The 22,729-nt window shown below is 39.6% G+C and overlaps 1 protein-coding gene across 4 annotated transcripts in view; it reads right to left on the bottom strand.

Annotated features, from left to right (window-relative positions):
• Positions 1–22,729, bottom strand: part of TTLL6 (tubulin tyrosine ligase like 6) — a 57,919-nt gene that overhangs the window by 3,645 nt on the left and 31,545 nt on the right. For all 4 annotated transcript variants that reach the window (XM_031966098.1, XM_031966099.1, XM_031966097.1 and 1 more), the window contains 7 exons: positions 22,438–22,523; positions 12,836–13,061; positions 10,497–10,672; positions 8,710–8,898; positions 3,241–3,397; positions 2,086–2,367; positions 98–452 (listed from right to left, as the gene is read on the bottom strand). In XM_031966098.1, the coding sequence (XP_031821958.1) occupies positions 98–452; positions 2,086–2,367; positions 3,241–3,397; positions 8,710–8,898; positions 10,497–10,672; positions 12,836–13,061; positions 22,438–22,523 (1,471 nt within the window). The remainder of the gene's footprint in view (positions 1–97; positions 453–2,085; positions 2,368–3,240; positions 3,398–8,709; positions 8,899–10,496; positions 10,673–12,835; positions 13,062–22,437; positions 22,524–22,729) is intronic.

Below are 22,729 nucleotides of genomic sequence, written 5' to 3'. Positions count from 1 at the left end.
AGGGTAAACTGTTAGCTCTCTCAGAATTGAGGGCACCTGACACACAGAGCCCTTTCCTCCAGGAAAGTAAAATAACTCTAGTGAAGGGATAACTCACTTCTTTGTTTGTTCAGCAATAGCTTTGCGTTACAGCTGTTTGATAAGGAAAATTTTGTCCTCGCGGGGATTGCATTAATAAACCTGGAAACTAGGAACTGTGTCTTGTTGCTCTCAGAGGTCACTAAGTTCCAGTTTTGTGGCAGGTCGCACCACGGGTTCTGAGGCTTGATGGAAGTAGATGTTTTCTCTTGGTAGTCCTGTGATTCGTAAAGTATCTCGACGGGATTGTCTAGTTCCAAGTGGATGCAATTAGTTGACATGGGTCTGGGGGATATGCTCAGAGTTGGAAATGGCTGTGGGGACTCTAGGGAATAGCCACTGGTCATAGATGAAGAGTCCATCAAAGCAAGAAGCTGAAAGAAAAAGAGGGCAAAACGCAGTTGGAAAAAACCAGAACAGCCTCTCCCTGTGGGTCCTTGGTAGGAACAGAAAGATGAGAAATTGATTTAATCAATGATAGAAGAACTTTAGAAGAATTTTCTGATCACAAAGCCGGGACATTAGAACAGATTGACTGGTTTACAGGGACTCCTCCAGAAGTCTTCCCCACCCCCTACCTCCCAGGGGTCTTTAAATAACTGGCCCCAACTGCCTGCATTGACTCCTACCCAACAATAACTATACTGATAGGCGGGAAGAGCTTAAAGTGGCTTGCCCAAGATCACACAGCAAGTGTGGTTTTGTTCACACAAGTTACAAAGCACGGAAGGCAGGTTTTGAACTCAGGTCTTCTAGACTCCAAATCTAGTGATCTGATTACCCACTGCCAAACACCTAGCTCCCTCAGTAAGGACAAAGAAATGGATAAGTCACTCCTGAGCCTACGATCCTGCCCACTCATGACAGGCATAAATGCTATCATATTTAAGGTTTAAGAAGTGCTTTATAAATTTATTATCTCCTTTAATTCTTATAATCACCCAAGGTGGTTTGGTGCTATTTTACAGATGAGAAAATGTCCACTACACCATTTATTTATCTAGACATCTCACTGAGTATGCAATTCCATTATCTAAGTTTTAAAACTAGGAAGGGAGAATTTTGAAAAAGAACAAGCATTGGTCCTGGGTTCAAATTCCATCTCTGATAATAAGTATCAGAGTTAATAAGTAACTATGAAACATTGGGTGTATGTCATCTTCCCTGGATGTTTTCTCTACTGAAATATGAAGCTTGACCTAATGGTCTTTGAGGTCTCTTCCAGCTCTAATATCTAGATATTTATATCCTATAAATATATCACAGATTTAGGATGTTATGAAACGGAGACCTGAAACAGTTAAGTGAATGTTATAATATCACAAAATAAGATGGAATAAAAACTAGAGTCCAGAGTACTTGACCACTGATCCAGGAGTCTCTCCCCTTGGCTTACTTAGCCTCAGACTCTAGGAACTTCAGCTTTTGGATTTAGTCTCATACATTTAGATCTGGAAGGGTCTACAGCAGCCATCTAGTCTTAACCTCCTCCTGAGGCCTGGAAAGAGGATATCACTTTTACAGATTTACCCAGGCAAAGGTATAAGTAGTAATTTTTATACCTAAAACAAATGGCGGAGAAAGGTGGAGGGAGGAGGAGTTTACTTGAGATATGGATACCAGGTGGAGGAAACTACTGGGGTGGTGCTATAGTCATAACCCAAGTGGCCCTGACTGGGTCAAGGACCTGCATAGAGTTAAGTGGTAGTCTTACCACTTGGTCCTAACGTTGAAGCTAGGTCCTAACGTTAACAAAAATTACTATTACACACTGCTTTCAGGTTTGCAAAGAATTTTATAATCTCGTTTCAATCTCACAACAGCCTTGGGAAGTCAGTACTTCCATCCACGTACAGATGAAGACTCAGAGTTTAAGTGGCTTGTCCTAGTTGGTACCTGAGGCTACATCTGAAGTCATCCTGTCTCCAGCATTCTCTCCACTAGCTGCCCCCTACTCTATAGCATCACTGTGCCTTCCTTCCCAGAACCACTTGAGAACATGCTCACATCAGAGAACGACTTGGATCCTTCAGCCTTTGCAGAGATTCGTTTCCAGGGCTCCTGCTTTTCTGTGCCGGCGAAGTGTGTCTTCCTGAGGTCCGGCACAGAGCTGTAGTGACACACTCTAGCTTTCTCCGGTAAGGTTGCATTGACCTTTTGCTTGGGGATCTCCTCATAGAAGTTGAAAGGTTCTATGCATTTCAGAGACTCATTTTTCTTTAGCTTCAGCTTTGACTTTGAGACCAAGATGGATGATGGAGAGGGCATCAACATGGAGGAAGTGGAGAGCTGAGAAGGAGCAAACCAAATATATGCATGGTACTTGGTGAATCCACCTCTTATCCCTGTTAAGTCATTTGCATAAGAGGGTGCTGAGGTTGTGGGGGGTTGGGGGGAAGGGCCCATTATAAAAGCCTCTCTCATTCAATACCAAACCTAGAGTTTTGAGATAGTAGGCAAAATAAAAAAATAATCTGGATCTTTGCACTCATGTACAAAGGGGGAAGGTGTAATGTATAAGGGGGATGGGTAAAATGGGATTTGGAAGGGAAGCTCAAGACTTAGGTGAGACAAGGTAAGACTAGGCTGGGGGGGGGAAGAGTGCCATGCTTTTTCCAGATGGGGGGGCCAAAAGAAAGAGCAGAAGACAGTCATCCCTAAGTTATGTCCTTCACGAAATCACCAGAGTCCCTTGAAATTTCCACATCTCAGAAGTTTTGCCCAGTTGTCTGGTAGCGGGATAATTTGCCGGGTCTAACAGAGAAATCATCCTCTCCTAGAGGGGGAACTAGGAGTGTGGGGTGTAAAGGTAGTCTTGGAACCAGCCCCTCCCACACCCCCCATGACTTTTTTTGTTCTGAAGGGGTGGGCAGCAGTACAGTCCTGTGGCCTTTCTAGACACCTTATTGAAGGCAGAAAGGAAGGTGTACAAGACAGGACCTGCGCAGCATTCTTTACTGTTTGGCCAGGAAAAGGACAAGGGGGAATCCTGTGCCTCTCCAGCCCCCCACCCCATTGCGGCTCCCAGCCCTCTTCTCAGCCCAACACTTTCAGCGGGCTTGGACCCTGGTCCGTGGTCGTCTTGATCAGCCCCTCCACCCCCAAAGGCAGGGCAGGGAGGTGTACTGGATATTTCCGATTTTCCCGACCATCAGCATTTACTTGTCTGGCGCTGTACACGGGAGCTCTTTGTTTTGTCTCCTTTGGGAGAGAGACCCTGGTCACATCGCCTGCTGATTCACCCTGAAGTTCTGTCTTCTTTTCCTTCGAATAAAAGGCTTTCTTCTCCTGCTTCAGCCGTAATTCCTGGATCTGCTGCCTAGTCAATTCAATCCAATTCAACAAATTTGTTACAACAATAACAGAGTACTGTGCTAGCTGCTGGGGAAAATACAAAGTTTAGATAAGATAAGGGGACTTGCCCTTACAAAGCTGGCAGTCTAGGAAAGGATAAGATACTAACAGGTAGCAGTAACAATAATTCATGCTAAGTACCAGAGCCACCACTAGGAATTCTGACCCTTGGGTTAAATTCAGTTATGGGGGGGAAGGGCAGGATGGTAGGCAGTGGTCCAGAGAGGTCCCAGGAGACACAATCCAATTGTACACAGTTATACCCAGAAAGCGGACAACTCATTCTCACCCCTTCTTCTCCCCTGACCTCTGCTTGTCCTTGACCCCTTCTCCACCCTCTGTCTTTCCAGATACTGCTCAGGGGCACAGGTTAGACACAGAAAAGATAGTATCTGGATAAATATATAAAGGAGGCAACCCCACAACCACCATAGTGTCAGCCTGAGACAATTCCCGGTGACCTTGTCCCAGTTACAGCTCTGAAAAATTCACCAAAGAGGTACAGATTATTATTTGAGGTCCAAAGAGAGGTTATTCCTGACTAGGTAGGTTGAAGTGCTAGGGGAAAAGGGGAAGGTGGGAGGAGTGCCCATGGTACAGGGACCAGTAATTAAATGGGTAACATCGTGGAGGTAACATCAGTTCAATTTGAGTTGGACTTTAAAGGGTAAGAGGAAATGGGTGCATAGTACAAGAATAGGGAACAGGGTAAAAAGGCATAGGAAAAAAGTATATGACACATTCAAGAGACAGAGAATAAGGGTGCAAACATTTAAGATCGAAGATGGCCTTGAATACCAGACAATGAGATATTACTTGATGAGAGACGTTTTGAGTAGATGACACGACCAGATGTATACATAAAAAGCAATCTGAAAACAATATGAAGAATAGCTTGGTGAAGGGATTGTTTCTCATTGTTTGGTTGAGAGCACCTTCATCCTCCCAGCCACCCAGGTTCTCATCTTTAAATTATACTTGATTCACTGGCTTCCTTCAAGTCACAACTAAAATCTTACCTTCCATAGGAATCTCTTCCCTTTATTCACCCTTAATTCTAGTGCCTTTCCTCTGTCATTTCCTGTTTGTATCTCACTTCTGTTTGCCTGCTGTCTCATTGGTTTGTGAGCTCCTCAAGGGCAAGGGACTGTGTTTTGCCTTTCTTTGCATCCCCAGATGCACATAAGACTTTTTTCTCTTTCTCTTACTCCCCATGGCCAAACAATTGTTCAAACTTGTGGGGTCTTCCACCGTAGCACCTTATACATCTGTGACCATTGTCCTGATTGCACAGCATCTACCCTAACTTTGTATTTCCTGAGGGGAGGAAAGGGTGTATAACAAGTACACACTTCTGTGTGAGAGAAGCAGGAACCAGAGGACCACCTATGATATTACTGCCTTCCCTCTATGGATCATCTCCATCTTATCCTATCTAAAACTTGTTTGCACATAGTTCTTTGAATATTATCCTCCCACTCCCAGCCCATTAGTCTTTTGAGCTCCTAGATAGTGGGTTCTACTTTGGTGCCTTTCTTTGTACTAAAATCATTTTAGCAAAGTACCTGGTCCAGAGTAGGGGCTTAACAAAAGTTTGCTGACTTGACTTAGCAAACTCTCAGATGAAGTTCTCTCTAACAAGGCAGATAGATGCCTTCTTTGGAATTTATAATCTTTAAAGTTGCCTATAAAATCAAGAGATTACATGACTTGAACAGGGAGACACAGCCAGTGTGCATCAAGGGGCAATTTAGAACTCAAGGTCTCCTTGGCTCCCTGGCCTGCTCTCAAACTACTACACCAGGGTTGTCCGTGGATAAGAAGAGCTATCATTCATATGGACCTTTCCTCATGTTATGATTCTCACAATAGCCCTGTGAAATATGTGCTATGTAACCCCCATTTTACAGATGAGGAAACTGAGGCCAGGAGAAATGAAGTGACTTGCCCAAGATCACACAGCTCTAAGCGTCCGAGGCTGGATTTGAACTATGGTCTTCCTAACTTCAAGTCTGGCACACTGTCCACTATGCCACCTTGCTGCAAAAGTAATGCAAAACAATAAAACATTTCAAAAGGAACAGAACATTAACCATTTGAAGGGAGGAGGGAAAAGGAGGTGGGCAGGAATCAGGAAGAGCTTAGACCATTGCAGTGGTCTCCCTATTTCCAGTTTCTCCTCTCTCCCGTCTTTCCTCCACACAGCTGCCAAGTTGATATTCCAAAATAGAAATCTGACTACATCCCACCTCCAACTTTCTGTCCCATTGCTTCTAGGATAAAGTACAAAATGAGAATTTTTGGAAAGTAAAGGTCTCCACAATATGACTTTCACCTACCTTTCCAGTCATATATAAAGTCTGTTTCAGTCAAACTGGCCATGTCTTACAGCGGGTCATTCCTCCTGGAATGTCCTCCTTCCTTATCTTTATCTCAGGAAATCCCTGGTTTCATTCAAAGCATCTCCTAGAGAAGACCTTCCCTGATCTTCTCAGTTGTCAAAATCTCACCCTCTCGAAGTTAGCTGACATTACTTCCAAGATATATGGCACTTGTCTCTTGTAGAGTGTAAGCTGCTGGAAGGCAGATACTTTTTGTTTTTGTATTCAAACATGTTTGTTTAATGAACATTTGTTGAAGTGAATCAGAAAAGTTCTAGTAGGGGATTATTGTAATTGTCCAAACTGAGTAAGGAGGTGGGTATGAATTAGTGAGAGTGAGAGTGAGAAAAGACAAAAGGGAAGAAATAAATCCTGTAGAATTGGATTCCACCATACTCAATAGTTGAATGGATAGGAAACATGAAGGGGATGGAGAGAAATCCCTAAATTGATAGATAATAGGAAATCGAATATAGAAAAAGAGTATGTGATGCAACTAATAGAAATATTGAAGTCAGAGAGGATAACAGATTATGGAAGAAAAAAAGAGCTCAATTAGATACTTTGAATTTAAGGTGCTGGTGGACTATTCAAGTAGAAATGTCCCATAGAAATATCTTGTGCTCTTCAGATCCAGGTAAGAATATCCTGAATAGTTCAAGATTTGAGTTTTGTCAGTCAATAGGTATTTGTTAAAGTCTTACTATGTACTAAGCATGGGGATGCAAAGAAAGGCAATAATATAATCCCTGACTACTACAAGGAGATTCTATTCTAATGGGGAGATAGCATTCAAATCTCTTATGCACACACAAAATACATATACATGGCATAAATGAAGGATAATTATCAGAAGGTAAAGGGAGAAAGACCAGGAAAGGCCTCCTCTAGAAGCAAGGCTTAAGAAAATTGAATCTAAAAGAAGTGAATTGGAGGTCAGAAAGGAGCTGAGGGTAGGAGATACTGATTTGGGAGGCATCTTCATTGAAGTGAGAGTTGAACCCATAGAAATGAATGCAATTACTAAAGAAGAAGAGAAAAGGAAGAAGAAGAAGAGAGAGGAGGAGAAGAAAGGAGAGAGAAGGGATGAGAAAGGTAGAAGATCAGAGAAAAAGAAAAAAAAAAGTAAGTAGATAAAGAATAGACCCTTGGAGAATATGACATAAGAAAGAAAATAAGAAGTGATTAGAAAATTAAGAAAATGGAAGAATTTGGCATTAATGAGGCTGATTAAGAGGGTTATGTAGAAGGAAAACATAGACAATAGGATTAAAAAGTACAAAGAAATCTGGTAGGATGGGGTTTGAAAAAATTTCCACTGGATTTGTTGATCCTTGGAGATCTGACCAAGAACAGTTTTAATAGGAGGAGGTTAGAATAGGGTATGGAGTGGAAAGGATTAAAGGAAAACAATTGGAAATATAGGGCAGTAGCTGCATAGCACAGAGTTAGATGAGTTAAGAATAGGTTTTTTAAATTTAGAAATGAGGAGACAAGGATGTTAGTAAATAGGTATGGGAAGGAACCAGTGAAGAGGGGAAGATTAAAAAGGCTTATGGACAAAAACCACTCAACCTCTCAGAGCCCCATAGGACTATCATTTTAAGACTGTACATTTCAAAACAGTTGATCTTTCTTGACAAAAGAAATCTCCCCACCAGGAGCTCCCTACATCAGTAAAATCACAGATCTGTATCCAAAAATCAAAAAGAGGAAGAAAAAAGGAGAGAATAATACTGGAGTAGGTGGAAATAATGAAACCAAGGGTGCAGATAGAAGAATTGATCTCTCAAGGAACATACTTGTTATACTTATTCCCTCCTCTAAGACCAGAAGGAAGGAGATGGGGTGAATGAGGATGCTAGAAGTATTGAATACTAAAAGAGAAAAATGAAGAAAATCCTTATTAACAATAGATAATGACAAATGGGCTTGGGGGTAGCAACTAATAAGGGATGGTGAGGGTTTTGGCCCAGGGCTCCTCCAGCTTGGGTTTTTACCTAAATGGGGGAAGGGGTCCCTAGTTTTCTACAAGTTTTCACCCCTCTTTTCTCAGAGCAGCCCAATAATTCTCAACAACTAGTTCTAGGCAATCAGCATTGAAATCTAGAAATCTATATCAGAAGTTATTTATTCTTCCCCAAACCCCCTCATCCCCAATTTCACACAGTAAGGCTGGTGACTTTGCACAGCCCTCCCTCATTTAAATCCAATTCACTTGCAAGTTATGGAATTACCTTCATGATGTCATGGTCCTCTTCTAGAAGAGTTTGCCCTTCTTTTACAGAAGGACAAACAACAACATACACATGTACAGACACACACATATACCCTATACACACATAATTCCTAGCCCTAAGAATACTCTCTGGATGAAGACAGAAAATGGGAAACCATTCCCTTTTGCCAAGCTCATACTCCAAACATGGTTATTGTGGAATTCAAGCTAAAGAAACTGGGCTGCTATTTCTAAGCTGCCTCACATCCCATTGTTTTTCTCATCCCTTGATTCTGGAGAAGACAATTATGGGAACCCAAAGGACACAGATGTCCAGCAGCAGACACTCCTGCTTGTTTGTCAAACAACACATTGATCCAGAACCAAGTCAGCAATACTGTCCATCTGGGTTAAGTGAGTGCCCACAAACAAGGACCCACCTATTTGATAACTTGAGATTTTATACTTTTCCATCTTTCTGGGCAGCCTATGGGATAAGGGTATCCCCCCCTTCTTCAAATATTCTTCAAGCAACTTTAATGGTGGGAAAACTATGGCTACAGCAGGCCTTCTAAGGTCAAAGAATAGTTTATGGACACAGAAGACACTGGTGACAATCTCAGAGTCAAACCCAAGGCCTTGCCCACCCTCTGATGGCCCTGGCTTTCCTTTTCGTACCGGGCATGCACTTCCCGGGCTCTGGAGGCCGCCGTGTTTTGAAAGAGTGAATTGCTGTGATGAAAATATTTCTGATATTTTTCAAACCCAAACTCTGGATAAATCCTCCGGAAGCCACCACTTTTTTCCTTCTCATAACGTTCTATTTTCTCCAGCCACATAGCCTGATAATTCTTTAATTCTTCGATCCTGAAAGAAGCAGAGACATGTGATTACAATTTTTCTCAGAATGAGACTCAGATAATTGGGGTGTTAGGACAGCTAAAGGAAGTCACCTCATCCAGTTCTCCCACCTCCAGTTCAGACCTCACTTATGATCCCTCCATGATCATTACTACCAGTGGAGACATCCTCTAAAATGTCTAAAATGTAGCAAGGCAGAAGGAGCTTAAAGGATTTCATACCTTCCTGGGTTTAGTTCTGATGAGATGAGGAATCATTCTCCTCCCAAAGAGAAACAATCTCAGGGAACAATTTGTCTTTACCTGAATTCAAGGGACTCTCTCCAAGGAGTTTGACATGCTTTTATAAACACAACAGTCTTTTTCCTCAGAATCTCCCTGAGAAGGTAAAGGTCTGATGGAGAGGAGTGAAAGAACTGAAATTCAAAAGCCTTAGGTGTTAAGACATGTCCCTGCCCCTAATTCAGAATATGACTTTGATGGTCAAGTTCCCCATTCCTCAACTCCCTCGTCTGTAAAAAGGGGGTTGAGCAAAAAGTTCTCAAAAGTCATTTCTTCTAGCTCTAATATTCTGTAATTTTTTTTCTATATTAAAAGGCTCTTTGTTCCTTTTCAAAGCAGCAAAATCAAGTCCTACTGATATATTTAGTGAGCTACATTTGCAGCCAAACCAGAAACAAAATCCAGATTTTCTGATTTCTATCTTCCCCCCCCCAGCCAATTCTTTTTTGGGGGAGAGGGGCAACCAGGATTAAGTGACTTGTCCAAGGCCACAAAGCTAATAAGTGCCAAGTATCTAACATCAGATTTGAACTCAGGTTATTGTGACTACAGGGCCAGTGCTCTATCCATCTCAGCATCTCGATGCCCCATCTCCCTCACCCCCCAAAAAATTCTAAAAAGGTCTCCTTTTCTTTTGCTGGGGCAATTAGGGTTAAGTGACTTGCCCAGGGTCACACAACTAGTAAGAGTTAAGTGTCTGACCCCTCATTTGAACTCAGGTCCTCCTGACTTCAGGACTGAGGTTCTTTCCACTGTGCCCCCTAGCTGTCCCAAAAGGTGTCCTTTTCAAGGAGTTAAAGTAATCCAGTCTTCAAAGTGACAATTCAGGGCTGCCCAAGTGCTATCATTTGAGAGATGCTGAAAGGCTCCTCTTTTGGGGGGGGTCTACCCATTGGGTCTACCCAATTGTCTACTATTGGGTCTTGTGGTCTACACATTGAGCACTGGTGTGTGGTCTACCATTGGGAATTGTGACTCCAGAAGACTGTAATTAAAACATAAAAATGGGAGAAGTAACACTAAAACTGACACCTGGTCAATTTATCAGGGTCATTAGACTAATTTCAGAGCAAAGAAAGGAAAGCGGATAAGGGAATGTGAATGTGACAGACTGAGTGTAAAGCAGGGAGAATGAGTGGGGCAGGAAGGAAAAGATTCAGCCTGGCTGCTGTGCCCAGCAGGGTGCCCAAGCAGGCAGCCCTGGGACCCATTGGGTGCAGGAGGAGCATGGCACTGAGGCCTAGGAAAGCAGAAAGCGGGCCTGGGAGAGAGGAGGGAAGGAGCATCGAGGTCATTTCCTCCTTCCTCTCGATAAGGGCACACCTGATCTCCTTGGAACGGAAATCCTGCAGAAACCTTGCCCTGCGCTTCGCTTCCTCCAGGACTTTCTTCTTCTCACAGGCTCCCAGGTTGATCAGGACCAAGGTGTCATACAGCAGACTATCTTTTACTTCTTTGTCTAACCGGGAATCAGTGGAGAAGCTTGGAGAGTGATTAACCTGAGAGTGATTAACCAAGATGGTGGCTTGGGGGGTTAGGTTACCAGATTGGAAAGGGGAGCAATTCCTATGAGTAGAAATTAATGGGACCTTCCAACCAAGAACAACTCACTTGTTTTTAGAAACTACTACCTCCCCCATATTACCTCAGCTTTCCTAAGAGTAGAAATTAATGGGACCCTCCATCCAAGAATAACTCACTTGTTTCTAAAGACCACCAGCTCTCCCGTATTATCTCAGCTGGAAGTACAAGGGTTAGTCGTGAGCCAGTTCCACCTGTGGTGACCACCACCCCCCTTTCTGTCCTGGGCTGATCTACTCCTCCCCAAGGCAACCTGATGGACAAGTTCCCATCTCCTCTCGTGGCTAGCCACATTTGTGCCAGACTTAGTGCAGCCATCTCATCAGCTTCAGTTTTACAGCAGCTTAGAATTCCCAGGCTCAAAAGATTTAACAGTAACTGGGATTAGGGGTATGTGCAAGTGTACTGGGCAATGACTCACATTTACATAGCAATTTTCCATTTTCGAGATGGGGAAAGTGAGGTTCAGAAAAGTTAACTGACTTGCCCATGCTCCCACAAGCTAAGTGTCAGAACTAGGATTCAGATCTATCTCCTAACTCCAAGTCTAGAACTCCTTCCCATTAAGCCATACTCCCTTTCACCAAGGAATATCCTGGGGTCTTCAAAGAAGAGGAGGCTGTTGAAGGGCAAGAGGAAAGAAAGGTATGTGAGAAAAGAATGTAGAATAAGGAAAAGGCAACACTGTCATTTGGGATGGTTTTCATTTCATTTTACTCTAAGTGGATGAAAACAAGTTGTGAAATGCTCTCTAATTTAACTCTATTTCAGATCTTTTTTTTGAAAGTGTGTACATATAGAGGATTAGTAATAATAATCCCACATTGATATTTGTATAGCTCTTACTATATGTTCAGGTACTGTGCAAAGTACTTTACATATATAATCTCATTTGATTTTCACAAAAACTCTGGGAAATAAGTGCTATTATTGTACCCATTTTACAGCTGGGGAAATTGAGGCACAGAGTGTTTGTTTAACTTGGCCAAGGTCATTTCACTAATATAGTTGTCTGGGGGCAAGATTTGAAAGAAGATCTTCCTCACTCTAAGCCCAGCATTCTATCTATTAGGAAGGTGTGTGTGTGTGTGTGTGTGTGTGTGTGTGTGTGTGTGTGTGTGTTGGGGGAGGTAAGTCAAGGAGTACAAAAAAAAAAAAAAAAAAGAAAAGAAAATAGGGAAGAAAATCACCTCAATTTTCATTCTCCTCTTCTTCCACATCAAGTCAACCCAAAAGAGACTGACCTTACCACAACATAACATTCTCTCTCTTTTTATTATAGTTTACTTTGTTTTCTTACTTCTTTTCTTTTCTTTTTGATCTGATTTTTCTTGTGCAGCAAGAGAATTGTATAAATATGTTTACACATATTGGATTTAACATATATTTTAACATGTATAACATATGTTGGATTGCTTGCCATCTAGGGAAGGAGTGGGAGAAGGAGGGGAAAATTTGAAAAACAAGGTTATGCAAGGGTCAGTGTTGAAAAATTATCCATGCATATGTTTCGAAAATTTAAAAAAAAGCTTTAAAAATAAAAAAGAGAACTGACCCTAAAAGAAAGCATCTACATCTGACACCAGTTAGGGATGATAGAGAAAACAATGGGACTGAGTAGTTTCAAAATATCAAATAAAGGACTATGGGAAAGAAGAGACTGGCTAAGTAAACAGAAAGGGAAAGGAATAAAAACATCTTTATCTCTTTTCTTTTCCTGTCTTTGCCTGATCCCAAATCAAGGATATCCCTTCCCAGGAGCCTCCTTTGTACTGAGAGGTGGAATTGCCTCTGGGACTCCAATATTTTCACAAAGCAGGAACTGAGTTTGAATTTCCAGATCAGGGTGGACTTGAGAAATGTATTATTCCCTGAAGTCTGTCCCCCTCTGCTGGTCACTTCCCGTGCTGGTCACACTCACTTGCCCCTGAGGGATAAGGCACTAGGGAGCTTGGGAAAAAAGCTTGAGTGAAAAAGAGGAGAAACCAAAAAAATGACTTGAATAGAAGTGGGCAAGGGACACATATTCCCTGTCCATCTCTTACCAAGGTGCTTATTTAAAATCTGTTGAATCGGATTACCTCCAGAAGCCAGGGTTTAAGTTTTCTATCCAGCAGAATATCAAAGCCCAAAATTTCAAAGCAGGCACTATTCATGATGTGGTTGGGGAAGCAGGTATGATAGTTGTGTTTAATTATAGGGTGAGCAGTAATCAAGGTCTTGATGATTATATCTTCAATATCTTTCCACATCTTTGCCGTGTCACAGCCAAGTTTGTCCATGTAGTCATTGAAGGTGGAGAGCTTTCTATAAAACAAATGTTAAAATGTTATTAAAAAAAAAAGGGGGGGGGAACGGGGCTAACCTTCGGGTCCCCAGAGGTTTTCAGTGCTGTGTCGAGATTGAAACATCTTGGAAACTGAAAAACAAAAGCACTACATGATGGTATTATTGTCCCTACTAAATGGAGGAAGCTGAGGTTGATGGATTGATTTGAGTTCAGGAGTTCTGAGCTACCATAGGGGGAAAAACAATGAGGGAGGGGGAGAAACTAAGTCCATTTTAAGTCTGGCACCAATATGGTGAACCCCAGAGTGTGTGTATGTGGAGTGGGGAGCAGCAGGCTTCATAGAGGGGCAAATCTGTCCAGATCAGAAAGCTAGGAGTGCTGCTGCAATTGCAGTTTGGAGGAAATGGAGAGAGCCAGTGTCTCCCCTTCCTTACTCCATGTCCCATCTTCAAACCCTTCCCCTCAAGAATTCATTGGAATCTTCAGGATTTAGATTTAGAAGGGATCTAAATCTAATTTAATCCCCTCATTTTATCAATGAGGAACCTAAAAAATATACTTGCTCAAGGTTAATATAGGTCATAAGAGACAGAGTCATTATTATTTTTATTTATTTATTGCTGAGGCAATTGGGGTTTAAGTGACTTGCCCAGCATCACACAACTGGGAAGTGTTAAGTGTCTGAGGCCAGATTTGAACTCAGGCCCTCTTGACTTCAGGGATGGTGCTCTATCCACTACACTACCTAGCTGCCCCAACTTTATCATTATTTGAACTCAATTCCTCCCGGTTCAAATCCATTGCTCTTTCCATTTCATTACACTGTCCAGTGGCTACATTGAAAACAGTGCTGCACAAGATGAGATTCAAAAACCAGGAATGTGGGCAGAGGACATAGGACTGACAGCTCCAGGCCAAAGTCCAGAATGAAAAGACACAAAACAAAATTATAGAAATTATGCAGGATTGGAGAACAAATGTATTGAGAATACCCTGCTGCTATTCCTTCTCCCTCATTTCCCCCTCAAATAACTACTAAGACTTGGAATAAAAAATAGCATTTTTACCTTTTTAATTTGTTTATTTTCCTTCTCATGGTTTTTTCCCCTTTTCCTCTGATTTTTCTCAAACAACATGACAATTATGGAAATATGTTTAAAATAATTGCACATATTTAACCTGTATCAGATTATTTGCTGTCTTGGGGAGAGGGGAGGTAAAGGAGATGGAACAAAAATTTGAAACATGAAATCTTACAAAAATGAATGTTGAAAACTATCTTTACAAATATTTGGATAAATAAAATACTATTGAAAAAATTTTAAAAACTAACTACTAAGCTAGAAAAAGGAGTCAAGAGTTCCAGTGTTGATAACAAAAGTAAGCTAAAACTTCTCTATTTAATAATGAAGGTCCAAGGAATAGTATATTGATTAAAATTTTAGGATTATCAAGATAGATAAAGGCAGCTCTTATTACTCTTTATAAAGGGATTTCTGAGTCACCACATAGGGGCATTAAAATCACAGAACCCCAAACCTAAAATCAAGCCCCCAAAAGCACCTAAAAGATTCAGAAATAATTGTCCAAAGTCCCCCAGAAGTAAAATCAAGTATTTAATTTTAACCAAAAGCTCTTAGGATATCATTCAAAGCTAAATGACTCTTATTTAACAAAAAAATCTAATAAAAATTAACCATATTTGGTTTTCAAACCCCTCAACAGATTAGAAGCAGCAAACTAGAAATAGGACAAGAAGATGGCTATGGGCAGGCCCACTGAGAGCAGTGAAACTTGACAGCTGACAATCTGTCAGATCAAATGTGATAATATGTGAAGTGCTTTACAAGCTTTAAAGAGCTATATAAGTGTTATTGCTATATTATTATTGACATTGACCAAGGAGACAGAAAACTAAAAACAAAACAAAACAAAAACCAAAAAAAACCCAGAATTTAGTTGTACTGTGCACTGGGGAAAAATAGAATGATGTTTTTTAATACTGACCTCTACTCACTAGGAAGGGATATATTTTGTTCATTACCATCTGATCTGTCCTCCCTTTCTCAGCCAAATTTGTCTATTCTACAGCCTCTCTAGTCTGGCTTCCTACTTTAAAACCTTCTCCAGAAAGTAGGTAGGTGAGCAGCACAAGAGGGAGGACATTATTAGACTTGAGTCAGGAAGATCAGAGTTCAAAACCTGTCTCAGACACTGACTAGCTGTGTGACGCTAGGCAAATCACTTAAACCTTACCATCTCTATGTGCTCAGGTTTAGTAAGGGGAGAAGGCTGGACATGATGTAATATGATAGGGTTGAACACTCTTGTTTTTTATCTTTTCTAAGGGCATGATGTTGGGAAGAGATAAAAATAAAAAAAAACCATTTACATAACGCTTTGAAATTTTCAGAGATCCATATTTATGTATATATCTACATATTTTATATATATGTACACACACACACACACAATGCTCATTTGAGCCTTGTAATAATCATTTAGTGCTGGTACTATTACAAGAATGGTTCATTCTCTACTTTTTGGAGTTTGGATCAATTAATTTATTTGAGTAGAAACCCCTTTCATCAGTATATATTAACCACTCCTTTTAAATTTCCAGTACTAAATATACAATCTCGTGATCACTCAATTAAAACTGTCCTTTCCAAAGTCACCAAAGTTTAATTATTTTTCTCAGGACTCAGCTGCTTGACCTCTCAGCTGTTAACCATCCTCTCCCCTCCTTTCTCTTAGTTCTCCTTCTACCTGTCTGATCACTCCTTCTCTGCCTCCTTGGCTGGGTCTTTATCCATGTCCTACTCATTGACTGTAGATGCCATCTGAGATTCTTTACTGAACTCTCTTCTTCATCTCTTTTTTTTTTCTTTTTTTATAGCCTTTTATTTACAGGTTATAGGTATGGGTAACTTTACAGCATTAACAATTGCCAAACCTCTTGTTCCAATTTTTCACCTCTCACCCCCCACCCCTTCCCCCAGATGGCAGGATGACCAGTAGATGTTAAATATATTAAAATATAAATTAGATATACAATAAGTATACATGACCAAACCGTTATTTTGCTGTACAAAAAGAATCAGACTCTGAAATACTATACAATTAGCTTGTGAAGGAAATCAAAAATGCAGGTGGGCATAAATATAGGGATTGGGAATTCAATGTAATGGTTTTTAGTCATCACCCAGAGTTCTTTCTCTGGGCGTTCTTCTTCATCTCTTGATGACTTCATCTGTTCAGGTGAGTTTAATAATTATCTCTGCACTATTGACTTCAAAGATATATATTCTCTTGTTTTAATCTTTTTTTCTGAGCTTCAGTCATATACTACAAATTGTCCACTGGACATTTAAAACTGAATATCCCACAAACATCTCAAATACATATGTCCAAAAGGATCCCCCAAAATCCATCCCCTTTTTGAACTTTTTTGTTTCTGCTGAGGTCACCAATATTCCTCCAGTCATACAAACTTAAATGGTGTTAATTTGCACCTGACATGGCCTGTCAGTTGTCAAATATTATTTCTACTTCCACAATATATCTCTCCCCTTTTCTTTCCATTCACACAGCCACTGCTCTAGTTTTTGCCTGGACTTCTAATTGGTCCTAATGAGCCTTCTTTAAGTCTCCTCTGTAATCTACCCTTCACCAAACTGTTAAAATGACATTCCTAAAGAGGAAATAGACATACATAGACAAAATCTATCTTTCTCCTTTCTCTTTTTTCCTCTTTTTCTTCTTTCTCAGTTTCAGTGGTTTCTTAGTATCACTAAGATTGAATATAAACTACTTTTTTGGCATTTAAAGACCTTAATCCTAAGCTAGTCTAGATTTATCTTTCTAGTCCTTTTTTTTCCAAGTTAATTTTAACACTTTAAAAAATTTTTTGAGTTCCAAACTTTCTTCCCTTAACTCCATTCCTGAAATTATAACCAATACCTTTCCAGTCTTTTTGTACATCACTGCCCTTCACATTCACTTCACTCTTGCTCTTCTTCATCTTAAATATTCTATCTGAATGAACTCTGCTTTTCCACCTGCTGATTCTCATGCATGAAAGGCACTTATTTCCTCCTTGATGCCATCTCTCTGGATACCTAGTCTCTCTGAAGACTCAGATCAAATCTTAACTTCGTCATGAGATATTTCTTAATTCCCTCCAGCTACCAGTGCTCTCCTCCCTAAAATCACTTGTACTTATTTTGTATATTCTTACATATGTGCATGTTATCCTCTTGTTCTAGATTGTAACCTTCTTGAGGATAGGAACTTTTTACATTCTGTCTTTGTATAACTAATATTGTGCCTCTCATGGGTAATTTAAAAAGTAGCCTTTTCAGTTGCTTGAAGTTTGGTACATGTAAAATATATTTTATGAAAGTGTCCATCCAAAATGGCTAAAATAAATAGCCTTAGCACATGAAGGGAAGATAAAAAGATGGGAGTGGAATAATCACTCAGAAGTAAATAGATATGTCTTCTATCATTCCCCAAATAATCACTGCCATTTAGTGAAACTTATTTGAGGTAAACAGTTAGTTTCAAGGTGGGGGGTCAAATTTAGAGCAAGAGAAGCAGCCAGCATCTGAACCTGATATTTATTGAGGAAAAAGAAGGAAAGAGAAAGGGATAAAGGAGGGAGGAAAGGAGAAAAAAAGAAGAAAGAAAAACAATAAAAGAAGGATGACTCCAAATTCCTTGTATCTCCTACCATACCTAGCAAAATTCTGGGCACATTTTAGGTATTTAGTAAGTGTTGAATTAAACTGGAAAAACACACATACAAGGAGAAAAGCATGAAAGGAGTAAAAGAAATGAATAGGAAAAACAATGGGAGGAAAAGGATGAAAAATAGCACACTGGACTTTGAATCAAAAAGATTGAAGTTCAGATACAGCATGTGACATTGTGCATAAACTGAAGAGGTTAGACTCAACGTCTCAAAGGTCCCTCTATGATCCCATGATCCTAAGAGCAAGGCAAAATGGCTCATACAAAAATAGGAATGAGGCAATCTGTAGGAAAGAGGAAGCATCTATAGAGTAAGGAAGAAAGAAGAAAGGGATAGAAATAAAGAGAAAAGAATGATAAGAGTTAGAAATTAAGGCACATTTATTGAGTGTCTACACTGGGCATAGTACTTTGCCAAGTTCTGCTGGAAATAAAAAAAAAAAAGATTTATGAGAAATGGTTCTTGAGCTATATAAATACAGTATAGGCACTATGCTAAGCATTTTGCAAATATAATCTAAATAAGAACCCTATGAGGTAGATATTGTTATTGTCCCCATTTTACAAATTGAGTCAGACAAGTTAAGTCCTACACAGCAGAGGGTTTCACAGTTAGGAAGTATCTGAGGCTGAATTTGAACTCTGAAATTACTGACTCCAAGCCTGCACCATCTAGCTGCCCCAGTGCCTTAACATGGTGCTTTTAACAATGCTTAATAAATTGCTTTAGACTTATTTAGGGAGACTATACAGAGAGAGAGAACAGAGTATCTAGAACAGAATTCAAGGTGAGTGAAAGAGGAAGAAGGGAAGGAGAAAAAAAAAGAGAAGGGAATTTAGAAAGGAGAAAATTCTTATGTTGTCCTCTCTACAGCCACTTCCCTACATCCTCATCTTTTCCTTGAGCCACTTCAGATTCTCTCTGTCATCATGTGAGCTTATTGTTGGAGCTTCATTCATCTCCTTCCTCCCTGTCATAATGAAGCTTTAGGGAGATCAGATACCCACAAGAGAGCTGATCATAGGATCAAAGATTTATAGCTAAAGAGACTTTAAAGATTATTTAGTTCAAATTTCCTCATTTTACATAGGATAAAACTGAAGATCAGATGATAACTGATTTGAGTCACCTTGCTAATAAATTGCAGAGCCGAGCTAATATAATAAAAAATTACAATTCTACCTAAATTGGTCTTCTTGTTCAGGGCCATATCAATCAAACTGCCAAAAAATTATTTTATAGAGCTAGAAAAAATAGTAACCAAAAGCATCTGGAATTACAAAGGTTCAAGAATATCAAGAGAATTAATTTTTAAAAATGCAAAGGACATTGGTCTAGCACTACCCGACCTAAAACACTATTATAAAGTAGCAGTCATCAAAAAATATGGTAATGACGAAGAAGTAAAATGATGGATCCAGGGATAGGTTAGATACACATAACACAATAGTCAATGACTGTAGTAATGTGGTATTTGATAAACCCCCAGAACTCCAGCTTATGGGATAAAAACTCACTATTTTAAAAAAAAAATTTGTTGGGAAAACTGGAAAATACCTAACATGCCATGCCAAAATAAGGTCAAATAGATACATGATTTAGGTGTAAATGGTGATATTAGAGGCAAATTAGGAGGAGCAAGGAATAGTTTACCTGCCATATCTTTAGAGAAGGGAGGAATTCATGGCCAAAGAAGAACCAGAGAACATGATGAAATGAAAAATAGGCAACTTTGATTACTTTAAATTAAAAAGGTTTTGCACAAACAAGCCAACACAGCCAAGATTATTGGAAAAACACAAAGTATCGGGAAAAAAAATGTTTACAGCCAATATTTCTGATAAAGGCCTCATTTCTAAAATATATAAATAACTGTATGAAATTTCTAAGAATACAAGTCATTCCCTAATCGATAAGTGGTCAAAGGATATGAAAGGATATGAAAGAATTTCAGATGAAGAAATTAAAGCCATTTATAATCACATGAAAAAATGCTCTGAATCACTATTGATTAGAGAAATGCAAATTAAAACAACTCTGATCTCACACCTCTCAAATTGGCTAAGACGATAGGAAAAGATAATCATAAATACTAGAGGGAATATGGGAAAACTGGGACACTAATGCATTACTGGTGGAATTGTGAACTGATTCAACCATTCAAGAGAGCAATTTGCAACCATGACCAAAGAGCTATCAAACTGCGCTTACCTTTTGATTCAACAGTGCTACTACTGAGTATATAGACTCAAGGAAATCATAAAAGAGGGGAAAAGACCCACATGTATAAAAATAGTGGTAGCAGTTCGTTTTGGCAAAGAATTAGAAAATGAGTAGATGCCTGTCAATTGGGGAATGGTTAAGTTATGGTATATGAATGGTATGGAATATTATTGTTCTATAAAAAATTATGAACAAGCTGATTTTAGAACTGATGCTGAATAAAAACAGCAGAATCAGGAATACATTGTACATTATAACAGCAACATTGTGTGACTATGACAGACTTGTTTCTTCTCAGTAGTTCAGTGATCCAAGGCAATGACAATAAACTTTAGATGGAAAATGTCATCCATATCCATAAAGAGAACTATGGAGACTGAATGTAAATAAACACATGTTATGTTCACTTTTTAAATTTTTTTCTTGTTTTATTTTTCTCTCGTTTTTCCCTTTTGTTTTGATTTTTCTTTCCCTACATGATTCATAAGGAAATATGTAAAAAATATACATATGTAACCAAAAATAAAATAAAATACAAAAAATAATAATAATAAATTACAGAAATCAGGTTTGACCTAGGCTTGACTCCGAATTCAGTGCCCCCTTCTTTTTCCTCCATCTTATTCACAAGTATTTATTAATGGATGGAAAAGTAGAATTTTGATGGGATAGTATGAATTAAAATCATTTGCTGTACAGATAAAGGGAGAGAAATTAATTTTTTACTATCACATTTGATCCTCACAATAACCTTAGAAGGTAAATGACCATTTTATAATTTATCCCCATTTTACAGTTTACAAACATATGCACACACATATCTATGTTATATGGGGAAAGCACCTAGTAAGGTTTTCCCCCAACCTTAGCAAACCTTGCAAAATGGCATTGTCTCCAACCTAAGTTGGCCTCCTGGATGTGATGCCATCTGAAATGCTGCCCATGTAATCTCTGCTCCTCTGAAACAGTTAACCATAATGTGTATTATTTCTAACAATGCATTTTGAAAAATCTTGGTATCTTTGTCCAAGTCTTATCATCAAAAAGCAAAGCAGGGTTTATAATAACTGGTGGGTGGGTGGTTCTAGCCCACTCACACTAGCTTTTCTTATCTCCAACAGGGCAAAAATGAGATAGCATTCTCTAGAATTCACTAGACCTCAAGGTTCTTAAGCAGGACCGAAATCAACTTTTTGGAGGGTTGGGAGAGGGGAGGAAGGACTGCCATCAAACTGGCAAGTGGTCCATGCCCCATTACTTGTCTGTTTAACCCAGTGCTTGAAAACTGCATTAGAGATGGGGAGGACTGGAAGGCATTTAGCATTTAAATAGGAGAAATTAAAAAATCAGCTAGCTGCAGGGAGTAGGAGAATCAGTGGGACAGTGTTGGACCCTCTGGAAAGAGTCGGCTACACCCTTCCTGGACATCATCCTGTACCTACTTCAAATTCTTGGTTTCACTTAATGAAGGGACTTTCTACTTTAGTTGCCAGGAGTTCTGGAACTTGGCTCTGTAGACTTCACCAGACCCTCCACAACACACAAAAAGTCAAGAACCCTATTTGGAACAAGGTCAACTGGACAGTCATTCAAATTCACACAACTCTCCTCCTGCTTTGAAGCTAGATTACTATGTAGTAAGCCCTCTGCCTGGTCAGCTTAGCATTCTCTGCTCCCTTTTCCTAAATCAAAAATCAGAAAATGATTGTCCAGGTTTAGATCTATTCCTGAAATCCTTGTATCTCCTTTTTCTTTGTAGATTCTCAGGAATAAGTTGGTCACAGGTTTGAAACATACCAGAGTATTATGTATAACAGGGCATCATGACATTAGTGGAGATGTATTACTGACTTAACTGCGTCACAAAAAAACCCCCCCAAATTAATGAAAAAGCACTTAATAGGGTGCTTCAAATGACCAGACAATCAAAGATATTTGTTGATTTGGGAGGAAAAAAGGAAGGAATAAAGAAGAAAAAAAGAAGCTAGAAGGAAAGAAAGAAAAAATAAAGAAAGAGGGAAAGAGGGAAAAAGGAAGGAGGAAAGGAAAGAGGGAAGGAAGGAAGGAAGGAAGGAAGGAAGGAAGGAAGGAAGGAAGGAAGGAAGGAAAAGGGCCAGTTGTAACAAGTACACTTTTTATATCCTGCTGGCAGAACAGTTCAATGTTTATCTCTCTCTCTCTCTCTCTCTCCCTCCCAATCTTCCAGGATTTATGATCTAGCTTCCTTTCAATGATTAACAGCTTATAGGCACAGAAGACATCGTTCCACGTCTGGAGAGCAAAATGTTTCCTGAATTTTTGTGATCCAGAGGTTGGGTACAACCTTGGGCCTGGGCAGAATCTAGATAGAAGCACAGGGAACAGTCAGCTTTCCCCGCCAGGAGGTGGGATAGAAAAAGGAACATTTAACTTACCTCTTGCTGCCAGAATTTCCATCCCGTACAAAATTAGAACTGTGTTTATTGATAGAATAGTTAGTCAGGTGCATGCATATATCATCCTAAAAAGACAATGAGTTTAGGAAGTCAGAAAGAAAAATGCAATATAATTCAATCCCATTTCATAATCATTATTATTATTATTAATTATCATATAGATCTTGCTATGTGCCAGACATTGGGCTGGGGATTGGACACACAAAAATTGAAGCAGTTCTACCTTTAATTTAATGTAGAATTATATTCTACATGGGGCAGAGGGGAGGGG

This window comes from Sarcophilus harrisii, chromosome 4, assembly GCF_902635505.1.
Source record: "Sarcophilus harrisii chromosome 4, mSarHar1.11, whole genome shotgun sequence".
Taxonomy (NCBI): Eukaryota; Metazoa; Chordata; class Mammalia; order Dasyuromorphia; family Dasyuridae; genus Sarcophilus; species Sarcophilus harrisii.
The sequence above is the reverse complement of the archived record's forward strand: the minus strand, read 5'-3'. Positions and strand labels throughout refer to the sequence as shown.